This window comes from Clytia hemisphaerica, unplaced genomic scaffold (assembly GCF_902728285.1).
Source record: "Clytia hemisphaerica strain Z4C2 unplaced genomic scaffold, Clytia hemisphaerica genome assembly, whole genome shotgun sequence".
Taxonomy (NCBI): Eukaryota; Metazoa; Cnidaria; class Hydrozoa; order Leptothecata; family Clytiidae; genus Clytia; species Clytia hemisphaerica.
The window spans coordinates 875,435-891,586 of record NW_027104247.1 but is presented as its reverse complement, the minus strand read 5'-3'; the positions used below and the strand labels follow the sequence as shown (position 1 = coordinate 891,586).

Below are 16,152 nucleotides of genomic sequence, written 5' to 3'. Positions count from 1 at the left end.
GATGGAACTCAATCCTCAATGGCAAATGAAGAAGCTTATGGGGTACCACAGGGTTCTGTCCTGGGGCCCTTACTCTTCCTTTTATACATCAACGACATCTTTGACTGTATTGACCAACCCAAAACGTTTTGCCATTTATATGCTGATGACACAATCATTGTTCAAAGTGCTCGTAGCCCTATTTCTTTAAAAACAGGACTGGAACAACAGCTTCAGGATCTCAGTGCCTGGTTTTACAACAACAAGCTTTCAGTCAATACTGATAAAACTGAAGTTATCTTTTTCGGAAGAAACAAAAAGGTTAACGAATGCAAAACTCTTCCACCAGTTGTTTTTCAAGACGCTGAAATTGAATGTAAAAGTGACGTGAAGTACCTTGGTGTCATATTCGATGAGAATATGTCCTGGGAAAAACAAGCTAGCAATGTTCGTAGCAAAGTTTATCTTAGTCTAAACAAGATTAGAAGAATATCACATCTAGTTGATGACAGTACTAAAAATCTACTAATAAACGCTCTTGTATTTCCGCATCTCAACTACTGCCTTAATTCATGGAGCAAGGTGTCTGCTGCAGTATTACGAAAGTTTGATTCTCTTTCTCGGCAGATAAATCAAGTCCACACAATGAATAAAGATTTTCGTCAGCTTTGTGACTATTCTTCTGCATTGATGACTTTTAAAGCTATTAACAATCTTGCTCCCGAATATATTTGTGAGCGTGTAAATCTCGCTAGAAACATTCACGACCACTACACTAGATTAGCCGCTCAAAATAATTTAGCAGTACGGCAAAACAGAAACAGATTTGAAGCAAAAACCTTCGCAAGCTCTACAATTCCTATCTGGAATAACCTACCCAGGGAATGCCGTGATGCTGTATCGATTGTGTCTTTCAAGAGTAGAGCAAGAAAACATTTCTTCACCTAATTCTCCAATTATTTAAAATCCAATTTTCCTGTTCCTTTTTGTTACTGTTCTTGTTCTGTTCGTAGTGGCCCTTCGTGGAAACAATTCTTGAGCTGTCTAAAAACTCTAGAATTTTTCGGAGCCAGCCACTTAAAACATTCGTTATTATTATTATTATTATTATTATGATGCTGCTGTTTCAATGAACCATCATTTTACTTCTATGTTGTAAGTATGGAATGGTGAGTATTCGGTAAAGGTAATTTTGTATCAACTTTTTATTTATTTTTCTGATTTCTCGTGAGTCGCTTGAACTTTTGATTTTTTGAATTTTATTTTATTTTTTTCTCGAAGGTTGGTCTACCTTCAGAAGGTCTGTGTACCTTCTTGGATTTTTGAGAGAACCTTTTTTTGTATACTGAGTTTTTTGCGCTTCGTGGACCCGTGTGTCTGCAAGTGATTTTGATTTTTTGAATTTTTGTCTCTATACGGCAGCTTTCTGTCAAAATTTGGTCTTGGTGCTACACTTCCATTCATCTTTTTGGTGACTTGTTCACAGGTTTAACCTTGTTCCTCAGTTTTTGATAAAGGTTAAGCTCGATTCTTTTTGGTGACTTGTTCACAGGTTTAACCTTGTTCCTCAGTTTTTGATAAAGGTTAAGTTTGATTCTTTTTGGTGACTTGTTCACAGGTTTAACCTTGTTCCTCAGTTTTTGATAAAGGTTAAGTTCGATAATTTCATTTTCGTGATTAGCTTGTTCGATTAGAAATTCCTTTTGTGAGTTGTATGATAATTCTAATTGTAATTGTACAATAAACCTTGTTAATCACTTAAGTGTTGAAAAAGGTTATAGACTTATATTTAATTCTTTGAAATGTCAATGTATTCGGAACCTATTCCCTCCATTCGGAGGAGTAAAAGGCTTATTGAAAAACAGAAAAAACCACTTGCTGAATTTTTTGCAGAAAAACTTACGGCTCTGGAAACAGAACTGACTATGAAAATTGAGTATATAGATTCTCTCATGAAAGAGCCTTCAAATGCCGAAATTGTCCGACAAGAATTGAAATTAGTCGATAACATTTTTCTTGATATCACTTATAACCATCAAAAATTTAGTGCTGCTGTTGAAGATCCTACGAAGTACGAAACTCACTGGCTCGAGGACATTGATAAAAGAATTTTTGGTTTTAAAACTTTTGTTACGAGATGGGTTCGAAGCATTGAAATTCCTGCTGAAATTAACGAAACTAAGTCTAGATCACGAAACTCTTCTTCTCGTTCTGGTTCAAGTTCTAGTTCCAGTTCTAAGAAATCTCATCGATCAAATGCGTCTTCTAATGCCAATAAATTGATTGAAGCTGAAGTCACTCTGGCAGTTTTAGAAGCTGAATCTGAATTTGAGAAAAATCAGGTGGTTCGTGACGCTGACAAAGAAAACGGTTTGGCAAAAGAAATTGCAAAGCAAAAGGCTAGAGTTCAAGTTTATAAAAGCCATTTTGAAAGTGACAACAAATCTTTAAATCTTTCTAAAAGGTCTTTGAAGATTGAAAATAAACTTTCACCTTTTTCTGCTCCCTTCGTTCCTGACGGTACTGGACAAGAAGAATTGCCAGTGTCTGATTATAAAGTTTCTACTCCTTTTGTCAAAGATGTTGTTTTGCCTGAGTCAAATTCTAAGCCAAATGTTGTGTTTCAACCTAAAGCCTCTAAAACTTCTTCATCAAAACCTATTGTCATTTCTGAAGATTCTGCTGATAGATTGTGTGATTTATTGGATTCGCAGAGTGCTCCTGAAGTTTCGCTTGATGTTTTTGATGGTAATCCCTTGGAGTTTCACTTTTTCATGTCTTGTTTTGAAAGTGTTGTTGAGACCAAGATTCGCGATCAGAAAGCGAAGCTGATTCTTTTGATCAAATATACATCAGGTGAAGCTAAGGAATTGATAAAGGGATGTATTCACAAGGATGGAGGCGACTGTTACAATTATGCCAAGGAATTGCTGCTCTCTCGTTTTGGCGATCCTTATAAGATTCTCATCTCTTATCGAAAAGAATTATCTTCTTTTAAGCATATTAAGTATGGTGATTCTTTTGAATTAAGAAAGCTTTATACTTTTCTTTTGAAATGTAGTCAACTTGTTACTGGAAAATATCGTTATTCGTTTGATAATCCTGAAAATCTTGCTGTGATTGTTTCCAAGTTGCCAGTAGGTTTGAGAGAAAGATGGAATCGTGAATCGTTTTCTTTAAGGCTCAGAGAAAAAAGAGAGGCTGCTCTTAAAGATATTCTTGTGTTTGTTGAAAAGGAGGCTACTTTGGCAAGTGATCCACTCTTTTCAAAAGAAGCTATGGGCGAACGTGAAAACCTTGATAAGCCACAAGAAAGATCCGGTGGCGGGAAGAAACTTAGAAATTTCGGTGTGAAGATTCAGTGTGAGAATTGTAACTCTGATCATCCTCTTGAAAAGTGTCATTCATTCAAACGGTTGAAACCTCGTGAGAAATTCCAGCTGCTTTTGAAAAAACGTATTTGTTTTGCTTGTTTAGAAACTGGTCACAACTCGCATCGTTGCAAATCAAAAAAGCCCTGCAGCTTATGTAATGGTCGTCATGCTACTTGTTTGCATACCATCTTTGTGAAATCTGATAACGATTTGAAGTCTGAAAATTTTCCTAAGTCCGATAGTGATAATAAGTCTTCTCAGCCTGAGAGAGATATAAAATCTGAAACTTCTGAAACGCATGGTTGTGTTAAGCCAAGCCCTAGTGTCATTCAGCCTGGAGTGAAAGTGAAGAAAAGTTTTACAACTGCTTGTTCGGATTCAATAAATATGTGTATTGTTCCAATTGTTGTGCGTCATTCTGACTCTAAGTATGATTTCAAAACTTATGCTCTGCTTGATTCGTGTAGCCAAGGCACTTTCATTCACCAAGATCTTCTTAGTCAATTATCTGTTCCATCCACTGAAACTAAGCTTGCTGTTTCTACTCTCACTGGTTTTGAATATACAAATTCTCATTTAGTGTCTAATCTTTCTGTAAAAGGACAGTATGGAAAGTATTCATGTTGGATTGATTTGCCATCAGCTTATAGTCGTGATGATATTGATGTGATGAGTAATGAAATGGCAACACCTGAATCATTGAAGCGTTGGCCCTACCTGCAAGGAATCGTTAGTGAAGTCGGAAAGGTTGAAAGTGATGAAAAGGTTGGATTGATTATTGGTGCGAATTGTCCTAAGGCTTTAGAACCTCATGAAGTTATAAAGAGTGAAGGTGACGGTCCATACGCCTATTTGACGAAGTTAGGCTGGTGTGTTGTTGGTCCGAAGGAAGATGATGCTCATCCAAACGTTTTAAGTTGTCACAGAATTGGGGTTTCCGAAGTTGTTCAGAGATTTGTGCCAAAGAATCAGTTACATGATCATTCCATTGAAGATATGATGAAAAAATTGTATGAAATTGAACATGTCGATTTAATACCTGGGAATTTGCCTGATAAGGTTTCTCAAGAAGATTTGAAATTTCTTAAGATCATGGATGAAAGAATCTCTTTTGAAAAAGGTCATTACATCATTCCTTTTCCATTTCGTGATGAAAAGGATTTACCTTCTAACAATAGGAATATGGCTATGAAAAGGTTAGAATCTTTGAAACGAAAGCTACAATTGAATTCTGAATTCAAATGTGATTACTTGGAATATTTTGACCTCATGCTCAAATCCAACTATGCTAGGAAAATCGATGATAGTGATATATCTGATGATGATTGTTGGTACATACCCCATCATGGTGTTTATCATCCAACAAAGAATAAGATTCGTGTTGTGTTTGATCTGAGTGCAAAGTGCAATGGTACTTCTTTAAATCGCTGTCTACTACAGGGTCCTGATTTGACAAATAAGCTTATTGGTGTCTTAACAAGATTTCGTGAAAACCCTGTTGCTGTGACCGGTGACATTGAAAAAATGTTTTACCAGGTGAAGTTACCTATTGTTGATAGAAAATATGTTAGATTTCTATGGTGGGAGGATGGTAACGTGGAAAATCCTATCTCGACTTATGAGATGACCGTTCATCCTTTTGGAGCCACCTCCTCTCCTAGTGTCTGTTCCTATGCTTTAAAAAGGACTGCTAAGGAAAACGAGTCTTTGTTTGGATCTGAAGCCAAATGTTCTGTTGAAAGAGATTTTTATGTTGATGATTTCTTAAAGTCTTATCCTTCTGTTGAAATTGCTCGTTCTTCTGTCAAGTCTATTTCTGACATGTGTATGAAAGGTAGTTTTCATTTGACTAAATTTGTAAGTAGTCATCCTGAATGTTTGAGTGAGCTTTCTTCAGATGATGTTAAATCTGACTCTGTTTCATACGATGTTCCATCGGATAAAGAGTTGACTGAAAAATTGTTAGGTGTGACCTGGGACATTAGCTCTGACAAATTCGTTTTCAAGATTAATTTGAAGTCTACTCCATCGACGAAGAGAGGAATGTTATCTACTTTAAGCAGTATTTATGATCCAATTGGTGTGTTATCTCCATTTCTGCTAGAGGGAAAACGTATTCTGCAAGGTCTTTCGAAGTACAGTTGGGATTCAGTTTTACAAGATGAAATTGCTAACAAATGGGAATCTTGGAAATCTTCTTTGCCTTGCATTGAATCTTTATCTTTGCCACGTCGTTTCAATCAAGGAGATAATTCCATTCGAAATGCTTCAGTACACCATTTTTCAGATGCTAGTGATGTTGGGTATGGTCATTGTAGCTATTTGCGTCTCATCGATGTGGCTGATAAGGTTCATTGTTCTTTTCTCTATGGTAGATCTAGAGTAGCCCCACTGAAAAAGGTTTCTACACCACGTTTGGAATTGCAAGCAGCAACTTTGTCATCCAATATGAATTCCTTCGTTGTGAAGGAGTTAGATTTGAAAATCGATCACCAATATTTCTATTCTGATAGTACAATAGTTTTGGGCTATATCAATAACGAATGTAAACGTTTTCGGTTATTTGTTGCGAATCGTGTGTCAATGATAACTTCCCATACTGAAAAAGGAGATTGGTATCATGTCGATTCTAAGTCAAATCCTGCAGACTGTGGTGCTAGAGGTTTGAGAGCCGGTAAGGATAGTGAAGATCTTTGGTTCAATGGTCCTAGCTTTTTACGCGAGTTGAATCTTCCTCTTGTTGAAGAATCTTTCCCCCTGTCTGAAGATGATGCGGAATTGAAAGCAAACGTTTCCTGTTATGTGATTAAGAAGCCACTTGATAATCGTATTGTTTCTTATTTTGAAAGCAATATTTCTTCATTTGCCAAAATGAAACGTGTTTTAGCTTACATTCTTCTTTATATCAAAAGACTTAAGTTACGTAGGGGTAGAATTCATCAAATGAAGTTACGTCATCAATCTGACAAGGTGTACGCCTTGACATCTCAGGATATTGCTGAGTCTTTTGTTTCTTTGGTAAAAATGGTCCAAACTTTTTATTTTGCTGAAAGCATCAACGCTGTGAAAACAGGTAGAAAGGATATAAAATTGTGTTCTCTGAATCCTTTTCTTGATCATAGAGGAATTCTAAGAGTTGGTGGTCGTTTAAAGCATTCAAGTTTGGCCTTTGATGAGAAACATCCTATTATTCTTCCGAAAGATTCACCTTTATCTGAAAAAATTGTTTTGTTTTATCATGAGAAGGTATTCCATGCTGGTAGAGGTATCACTCTTAATGCCATTCGACAAGCTGGTTTGTGGATTTTGCATCTGAATTCCTTATGTAAAAGGGTGATTTTTAATTGTGTTTCGTGTCGAAAGTTACGAGGAAAAACAGCTACACAATTCATGAGTGATCTCCCTTCTTTTCGAGTGGATTCTCATCCTCCATTTTCTTACTCTGGAGTTGATCTTTTTGGCCCTTATGAGATAAAGGATAGACGGTCTGTTGTAAAAAGGCATGGTGTAATTTTTACTTGTTTAGCATCTAGAGCTGCTCATGTTGAAACAGTGAACAGCCTTGAAACTGATTCCTTTATTTTGGCACTGAGAAGGTTCATGTCTAGAAGAGGGAGTGTGAAGTATCTGAGGAGTGATAATGGTACCAATTTTGTGGGTGCAGACAATGAAATGAAACGTGAACTTCAAAAGATGGATTGGGATAAAGTGAAGGATTTTCTCGTTGGCCAAGACTGTTCTTGGGTTGAATGGGAATTCAATCCACCAAGTGCTTCTCATCATGGTGGAGTTTGGGAACGCCAAATACGTTCTGCCAAACAAATTTTGAGTGGTATCCTATTAACCCATGGTAAAAGTTTGAATGACGAATCTCTGCGAACTTTGCTATGTGAAGTTGAGAATGTTTTGAACACTCGTCCTCTCACTGTACAATGTTTGAACGACCCCATGAGTCTGGCCCCTTTATTCCCTAGTAATTTGTTGACAACAAAATCTGATGTTGTCCTACCTCCTCCTGGAAATTTTGACGAACCATATGTTTTTCCTCGTAGGTATTGGAAGAGAGTACAACATCTGACAAACGAGTTTTGGCAACGTTGGAGAAAGGAATTTCTTACAACACTGCAATCACGAACGAAATGGTTATCATCAAAACGAAATTTCAAACTGAACGACATTGTGCTACTCAAACCCGACAACGAATACATAACGAGAAACAAATGGCCATTGGGTAGAGTGACAAAAGTTTTCAAAGGCAGTGACAATCGAGTACGATCCCTTTCAATCAAGACAAAGGACAGCGAATTGGAACGACCAATTACGAAAGTGGTTTTACTATTACCGGAGGATTCCCCGCCATTGGTTCAAGACCCAAATATGGGCTCTTGAGGGGAGCCATGTTACGGACTTAATTGTGTTGTTTTGGCAATTAATGCGAAGTTAATCGACTGGAGAATTGACTTATTGTTTTAATGTTCTTTTGTATTTCCCTTTTGTATAATTTTTATGACCTCTAGGGAATTTCGTGTTTTCGATAAAAAGTAATGTAATTTTCTTGAACTTTGAGCAATCAAAAAATATAACTGTTTTGAACTGTGATGTACACAGACGCTTGACTGCATTTTCTTGTGTGAGAAGTTTGCTGTTTTGGTCAACGTAACAAGTGGTATTTTTGCTCCATTGACATATGTAAATAACAAAGGTCGGGTGTATAAGTTAATGTTCTAAAATACCAAGAAATCTATTCATGAAAGTCATCTACCAAGTCATAAAGCCAACAACAGGAATTCTATTTTGCTGTGTATGTCATTTCCCAACCCGTAATCATAACGTCTGCTTTGAAAATCAGTATTCGGTTTGCAAGCGATAAATTGTACCTGAAAAAAAAGGGTTGAAAATTATTATAATCATATGAAAAATTGACAACTTAAAAATGAAATTGGACAAAACATTGCTTAACAATTTAAAGGTTTTGTGAAAAAGTCAGTTGAAAAGGTAGTCTATACAATAGACAGATCCAGGCTTTTAGGCCTTACTCTTGGTCTATAGGCACTGCTATAGGCGGGCACTAGTGACCCCCACCAGGAATTGCTTAATAATAGGTTTAAACATAATAGACAGCATTCACAAAAGTTGTTTATCAATAGAGATTTTAAATAAAAGAATGTTTAAAACACAGCTGATTGGCTTAGGTTTCGAAACTCTCTATTGTTTCATTAAAACCTCAGTGCGCATGCGATATATCTGGAGAATTTCAATATTCAAAACAAGATCAGTGCTCATAGCCCGAAGAGTAGGAGTTTACGCTCGAAACGAAGGAAGATATGACGTAGCCTATTGAAAAGGTTGCTGTACAAAATGTTCATCCATTTTCAAAAATAAAACTTACTAGATCTAAGCCATTGCACGAACATTCAACAATGATTTTTACTGACCAAAAGTCAAGATGAACAATAAGCATTATCAAGCCAAAGGATTTCAACGCGCAGCGCGATTTCGTACGGGCAATCTTGACAAATCATGCCAGTCAATTCCCTAAAATTGGAATACAATAATGATCGACCGCCCTGAAGGCGGTCCCACCAGTCTTGTATACGGTGAAAAAACTCATTTCTCAAAAATCGGTAGGCGAATTGTCGCGTATGAGTGCAATACTGAGAAGATAATAACATTTTCTATTACCTCCGTAATATTTTAACTGCGTGACCAAATTTGATAAAATGCGAGGAAAGAACTTTTGCAAGTCACTCAAGATCCACCGTCAACTGGTCAAGAAAAGAAATCACTACATCTCAACAAGTAAGTTTCCTTTTTATCTTTAAATTGACTCCAACGACATGTATTCCTGGTGACAAGAAACGCATAAAAGCTGCATGAATATAAAAGTTCTTTAGCCAATCAAGAGGTTTCTTGTTGCTCAGTGAATTCTTATCACTTGTTGAATACATGTCGTGAAAGTCCTGGTGTTTACAGTTGTGCCATTGATTCTTTTATTGAGTTGTCTTTTTATAACTTTTACCCCTTACTCACCGAGCTTTATCCGAATTTAACACCATTTTTTCTTATGATACACGATTGCTGTAAAAAGTACAGCGAACACACGTTATCTGCAGTACCTAGGATTAACTTTGTCTATGAATTGCTTTCTATGGAGGTGCGACAACCAATATGGGATTTTGTAATAAGTAAATGTAACTCCTTTCATAATAGAGATGGCAAAACTGAATTTTCCGAAATATTTAGACAAATAGTATTTGGTGATTTGAATCTTGAGGAAGTGAGCACCTTTGTAACATTTGATCGATTTTGTAATTTGTGCAATATCGAGTCTCCTGGGTGTGAAGAGATTTTCCTACATTATGTCAACAACATAAACCCCTCCCTAGAAACAGTTAAACAATGGCCCAAATTGCTAGTTGATTTTAACAATTTGATACCCCTCTGCCCTTCATGCAGTCAGCAAGTTGTAATCTCAAATTTTGTTATTAAACCATCAAATGTCCTTTTTGTTGAATTTTCACCCAATCTTATGGATATTGTTGAATTCCACGAGTCTCTGATGTTACACAACAAATGTTACAATCTTTCTGGTGTAGTTAGAAATTGTAGTGGGCATTTTGCTGTTGCAGTCAAATTTAAGAACATTTGGATTTACATAGATGATTTTCAATTAACGAAGCAAAAATTTTGTTTCTTTGCGCAAATTAAAAAATGTTACGCAAAAGGTTGTTTTTTTTGTTGTTTTGTCGATTCAAATATACGTGTAGAAAACATGTTTTCTCATATAGTTGATGATTCAGTAATTGATTTTGAAATTAATAAAAATATTCAACCTCCTTTAAGAAAGGTGTCTGGAAATAAATCAAAAAGACAAAATGGAAATAAATCGAAAAGACAAAAATTAGAGAAAGATTTTGAGGGAACCAAATTTAAAGATTTCCAGTGTTGTACCATCATTAGATTTTCCAAGAAGAGGTAAACGGATCATGAATAATTTTTTTTTTAAAGTGTTTTGACGAATTGAAGATTGAACAGTGTATTATTATTATATATGAGGCCTGGTTTGATGTTAGCAAAGGTAAATGCACACGTTGTAAGCGAGACAAACAATTACCAGCAAAATTCAGTATGGAAAATTCCATGGTTCCAGCTCCAGTTCCGCCTGAGCTTCAAGGACTGTCTCAAGTAGAAGAAATGCTTATTGCAAGGACTTTTCCTATTATGAACATTTATTGCAAGTCAAGAGGTTGACAAAGAGCGTACAAAGGACATTAATACAATAATGACCGGTTAGTGAGGGCTGTACTGAGAAATGTTGCCCGAGGTCAAGTAACGACCGAGCTTGCGAGGTTGTTGCGTTGACCGAGGGCAATATTTTCAGTACAGCCCGAAAAAAACCGGTCATTATTGTATTTGTTAACCGTTTCCTTCAACTTTGATTGATTTTTAGCGCTTTATCCAGGAAAAATAGCGAAATAAAGCAGAAAAAGCAAGCGAAAAGAGATAAAAAATTGCTATAATTTCTGACGTCAGAAATAAAAAATGAGAGAAATGATGTCAACGCATTGTTCATTTTCCTTTGAAAAAGTGACGTCACAATGAATTTTCCTAACGACGGGCAACTCTGGACAATGTAGGCCCGTCGTCATGCAAAAAGAACCAATTGCATTGCGCAAAAAGCCATGTAGCCCGCTTCGAAAAAGTAACCGGGTAACAAGTAATAACAATGCCTACTGATGTTCAAGTTGTAGCTAATACACTTCCTAATATTGTTGAAGAGTTACCAATTATTAGACTATCTTCTTCTGATGGTAATTTCAAATCTAAGGATTTTCGTGTTAGAAGGCAGAAAGTTTTGTGTGCATTACAATGGCTAGTAAGATTCAATCCTTGCTATAAAACAGTTAACATAGATGGTACAAGAATAGATAAATTGCCAATTGATTAGCTCGTTGAACCTGTAAGACAGATAAGTCTCCAAACTGACCAATCTCTTGAGCAACAATTACCTGTCGATCAAGGGCTTTTGCCACAACCAGAAAGAGACAGTGAAATGTCCACATTTTTGCCACTAAATCCCAACAGTCGTAAACAGAAAGATGTGCTCCTAGAAGCAGCCATTACAGAATTTGAGTTTGTTGGTGAATCACCGTTAAATGAGTTTAGTACAGAGCTGTTGGCGACTATGGCATTTCCTACTTTATTTCCAGACGGAAAAGGTGATCCTACTAACTCTGCAATTATTCGTGATATCTCAAATAGTAATCTTGAATCGTTTGCCCTGAAAATTAAACATTTATTGAAATTTGGTGAAATTGAGGAAGGGGTATGGAAGTATCGTTTTACATCACATCCAAGATTTTGTTATTGGGCGTTTAACATTTCATACCGGAAGCGTCTTTTAAGTAAAGGCAGGCAATCTCTATATTAAAAGAAATCCTGGGGAAGTTGATTTTACTTTTGATGAATTTAATGAAATGGTTTGTTCAAACTCTTCAAACATGTTTTCAAAGATCTTTTATTACACAAAAGAATTAACAGGTTCAAGTTCTTATTGGAACAGAGTACGTCAGGATCTTCGAGCAACTATTGAACAAGTTGGAGCTCCAGCCATATTTTTACTTTGTCGATGGCTGAGTTCCATTGGCCAGATTTGAGAAAATTGTTTAATTTAAGTGACAATGCTTCAAGTCAAGATTTACTGACTATGATAAAAGATAATCCTCACATTATAGTATGGTATTTTAAAATAGAACTGAAATGTTTGTGAAATATTGGTTATATGAATATTTGGGGGCTTGTTGGTTTTGTTACGAGTTTGCAGCCCTTAGAGGTTCAGTCCATTGTCATGGGTTAGCTAAGCTTAAGAATGATCAAGGTTTGGCTGAGTTGAGCAAATTAGCTATATTGGGGCATATTGCTAAGGGTCATATAAACAATCCTAACTGTGAACGAGATTTAGATTTGCTTGGTTTTGACATTCAAAATGGTGAAGAAGCCGAGAAGACTATATGTGAATACATTGATAATTTGTTGACCACGATCAACCCAATTGAACCATCATTATGGTCTTCTCCAAAAGTGCACCCTTGTAAAAGAGATTTTTTTTCTGCCATGCCTCCTGATGTTTGTTCCAAGGACCATGTTGAGTTGGTTAACTCGGTGCAAAAACATACCTGTAGTACATTATACTGTTTGAGGCAAAAAAAGTGACGAGTAAGTTTGTAGATTTAAATATCCATTTGAAGAAAGTGATAAAACTCATTTAGAATTTATTAAGGTGCATACAAAAGATAATTCAATAAAGTATCGTGTTGAGGTAAAAACAGCTAGAAATGATCCAAGATTGAATCGCTATCAACGTGTACAGCTGCAAGGTTGGCGAGCGAATTGTGATATTAGTCGCCATTGTTGACTATCAATCTTGCTTAGAATAATTAACAAAGTATGCATCCAAACCTGAATCTATGAGATCAATTGTCAAAGATGCACTAAAACAAGTCTCGAACAGTGTATCAGAATCTGATTTTGATGCTATCAAAACTGTCAAAAAGTTAATTATGCAAACTGTAGGTTTGTTGAAAATCAAACTGCATAGTTCTAGCTTTGAAGTAATAACAGCCTCATTAGATGGCTCTCGAAGAATCGAAAATGTGGGTGGTGAATTTGTCAATCATCTCTCCCATTTGGATATTTATTCTTCCCGCATTGAGCTTTCTGACTTGGATGTAAGCAGTTTAAATTTTATAGATTTTCATTCAAACTATTGCTATAGTAACCATAGCATCGTTAAAAGGAAGAAGAGTGTCATTGTAAGGACTGTTCCAAGAATTTCTTCATTTGCAAAAGGTGTCGATTACGGTAAATACTGTAAATTGCAGTTGATAAAATTTAGAGTATGGTCAAACTCAGTAACATCAGCTTGGAGTAACATAGAGCCAAGTGATGAAACATTCATTCAAGAATGGATGACATTTTTTCAAACAGATTATGCAAGGGCTTGCGTACATGATTATTCATTTGAGTTAGACAATTTGCAGGAAATTTTGTGTCAAGATGATGATGATGAAACCACCAGTCTTATTGAAAGTGATGGAGAAGAGCGAGAATAATGAATGATCTTAAGTGCCCTAGCAGATACTTCACACAGTAATGACAGAGACAACATGGAGAATATCTTGCATCAAGATTATTGGCTAGACCAGGCTGCACAATATTCTTTTGAAGAAATCTCAGAAATGAAAAATTGGATTATTACAAAGAAAAGATCATTTATAATCAACTCAAATGAAATTCCTTCAAATGAATCTCAAAACATCAGTAAACTTAATTTTCAACAAAGGAAAGTTTTTGATATCATCATAGATCATTTTCAAAGTGTCAACAGTGATCAGCTGCTTATTTTAGTCACAGGAAAAGCTGGTTCAGGCAAAAGCTTTTTGATTGATAGAATTAGAAATGCGCTTGGGAATAAGTGTCAAGTTTCTGCTATGTTTGGCATAGCCGCATTTAACGTCAAAGGAAAAACCTTACATTATTTATTGAAGCTTCCAATCAGAGGTAAACGTAAAAAAGAGCTCAATGGACAACCTTTGATTCAGGTCCAGGATATTTTTGAAAACATAAGTTATCTAATCGCACGATAGGTTATTTTTTCTTATTTGGCACGCCCTCAAAGAGAGCAATTAATCGTTAATTGCATATTCTGTAGAGAGCAATTAATCGTTAATCACACTCTCCAATGCCGCGCCAATGTTTACAAAATTGATTTTAATGATTTTTCTTATCTTTTTGCATCGAACGTTTTGATTGCATTCGAAATTTATTTTGTGAGAAAGAAAATCAATAAACAACAATAAAAGAAAGACAAAAAGAGAAGAGAAAAATATAAAAATTTTAAGTGTAATTTCTGTGATTTACTTTCCTAACTGGGAAAAAGTAGTGACAGCCATTGTGCGATTAGCTCGTAATCACATAATAACTTGTACAATTCGAAAATTGCACTCGTGATTTTTTTGTTTCGAATTTTCCTCGTCCTTTCGGACTCGGAAAATTAAAAACAAAAAATCACTCGTGCAATTATATTCGAATTGCACTCGTTATCATGTGTTTACATATACTAATAATAGATGAGTATTCAGTAATTAGTCAAAGTGATCTAGCTTGGATAAACCGACGTTGCAAGCAAGCTACAGGGAAACAAGATTTGCCTTTCGGCGGCATAAACATAGACGATGCTATCGTCCGTATAATGTATTATTATGATATAACATAGTTTGTATATTATCTAAAACGTAATATGTTTCGCGGCGGATAGAGTCTGTGTTTACGGACGATATCAACTCGGCGTTTTTCTTGATTTTACTTTGCCCTGACCGACCATGGAGAAGGGTCGGTGATTTTTGCGAAAAAATCCCGTAGATTTATTGCCGAGCTTGGGAGAGAAAACCAAAACAAAAAAACATCGAAGGAAGGAAAAGCAGAAAGGGGAAGCAGTTGCAAGCACACGACATGAGTGAACTTTATCCATGCTTGTTTTCTTGGAGCACTAGGTTCTGGTTTGGTGAAGAAGAATATTCTTGAAGGCTAGAGAGCTTAAAATCTTTGCTGTTGCTTTTTTGGCAATATTAGTTAGAAGGGATTGTTTTCCTCAAGACCACCCACAAACAATTTTTTTTCAACATAAATGCCTGACACCTTGTCTATGGGTAAGGTTTATATTTACTGAATTTTGTAGTTTCTTTTATGGTCGAAGGAATCAGTGTTAGTTGAGACTGAAATATTGACTTTTACCAGTTCATACAAGAATGGGTTTGTGCTTGTCAAAAATCTTCAATTAAAGTTTCTTCTAAGAAAAAAGGCCTAAATTTTTTTAATAGATTTTAATTACTGTTTATTTAGTTATTATTGGGCTTGTGTTGATTGTGTTTAATGTTTCGCTATTTTTTATATTTTTTATAGTCAATTTTTCAGCTTGACGCTTGAGTGACAGTTATCTGGCATATTTCGACCAAAGCATTCTACAAAATTCAACCAACACCTTTCACGATATCAGACCAACATCCTCCACCGACTGTCCACCGTGTCCACTTTCTGCAATATCTAAACAACACATTCCACAATAACTGATCAACACTTTCCATTATGACTGAAGGATACCCTCCACGATATCTGAATAACACTTTCCACAACATCTGAACGACACCTCTGACAGGATGATTTGAGAGCAGTACTCAAGCTGGATCTGAACAAAAAGTTTCTTTTTGACTATATTTTTAGCAAGCAGCTGGTTCATTCAAAAACAACTTTTCTAAGGCTCAGGTCTCAGGTATTGAAAGTTTGAAACAAAATTTTTTTTAGGACACATTTCTATGACATTAGAAAAAATTGTATCGAAAAGAATTTTTTTTGACTTCAAATTTTCACATTCTTCTGGAGAAATGCAAAATTATCTGCTACCCAATCAACACAGAATGCAAGATATAAAAATTTCCCCCGACTTTTTAGGGCAATTCAAGGTGAAACGCTGCAACCTTTTAATAATTTACGGTGAAATTTCAGCTAATCACCATGTAATTATTGAACGATTTTTCACCGCCAATTCATCTAAAACGTCAAGGTAATTTCCTTTAATTTTTTTCCGTGATATAGTCAGATATAGTTTGCAAATTTCATCTAAAATTTTATAACTTGAACTATTTATCCTGCGAAAACACAAATTTTGTTTGAATTTTGTAAAAAACTAAAAATTTGTCATAATTCCTGAACCAATGATCAAAATTACTTTAAATTTGAAATT

The 16,152-nt window shown here is 35.7% G+C and overlaps 1 protein-coding gene across 1 annotated transcript; it reads left to right on the top strand.

Annotated features, from left to right (window-relative positions):
- The first annotated feature begins 1,781 nt into the window (after window positions 1-1,781).
- LOC136816397 (uncharacterized) lies at window positions 1,782-7,742 on the top strand. The gene has a single exon (XM_067072725.1). It carries the CDS (start codon window positions 1,782-1,784, stop codon window positions 7,740-7,742), a length of 5,961 nt encoding a protein of 1,986 aa, XP_066928826.1.
- Window positions 7,743-16,152: the final 8,410 nt, after the last annotated feature.

Coding starts and splice junctions, on each gene's coding strand:
- LOC136816397 (XM_067072725.1), top strand. CDS start 1,782: ATGTCAATGTATTCGGAACCTATTCCCTCCATTCGGAGGAGTAAAAGG.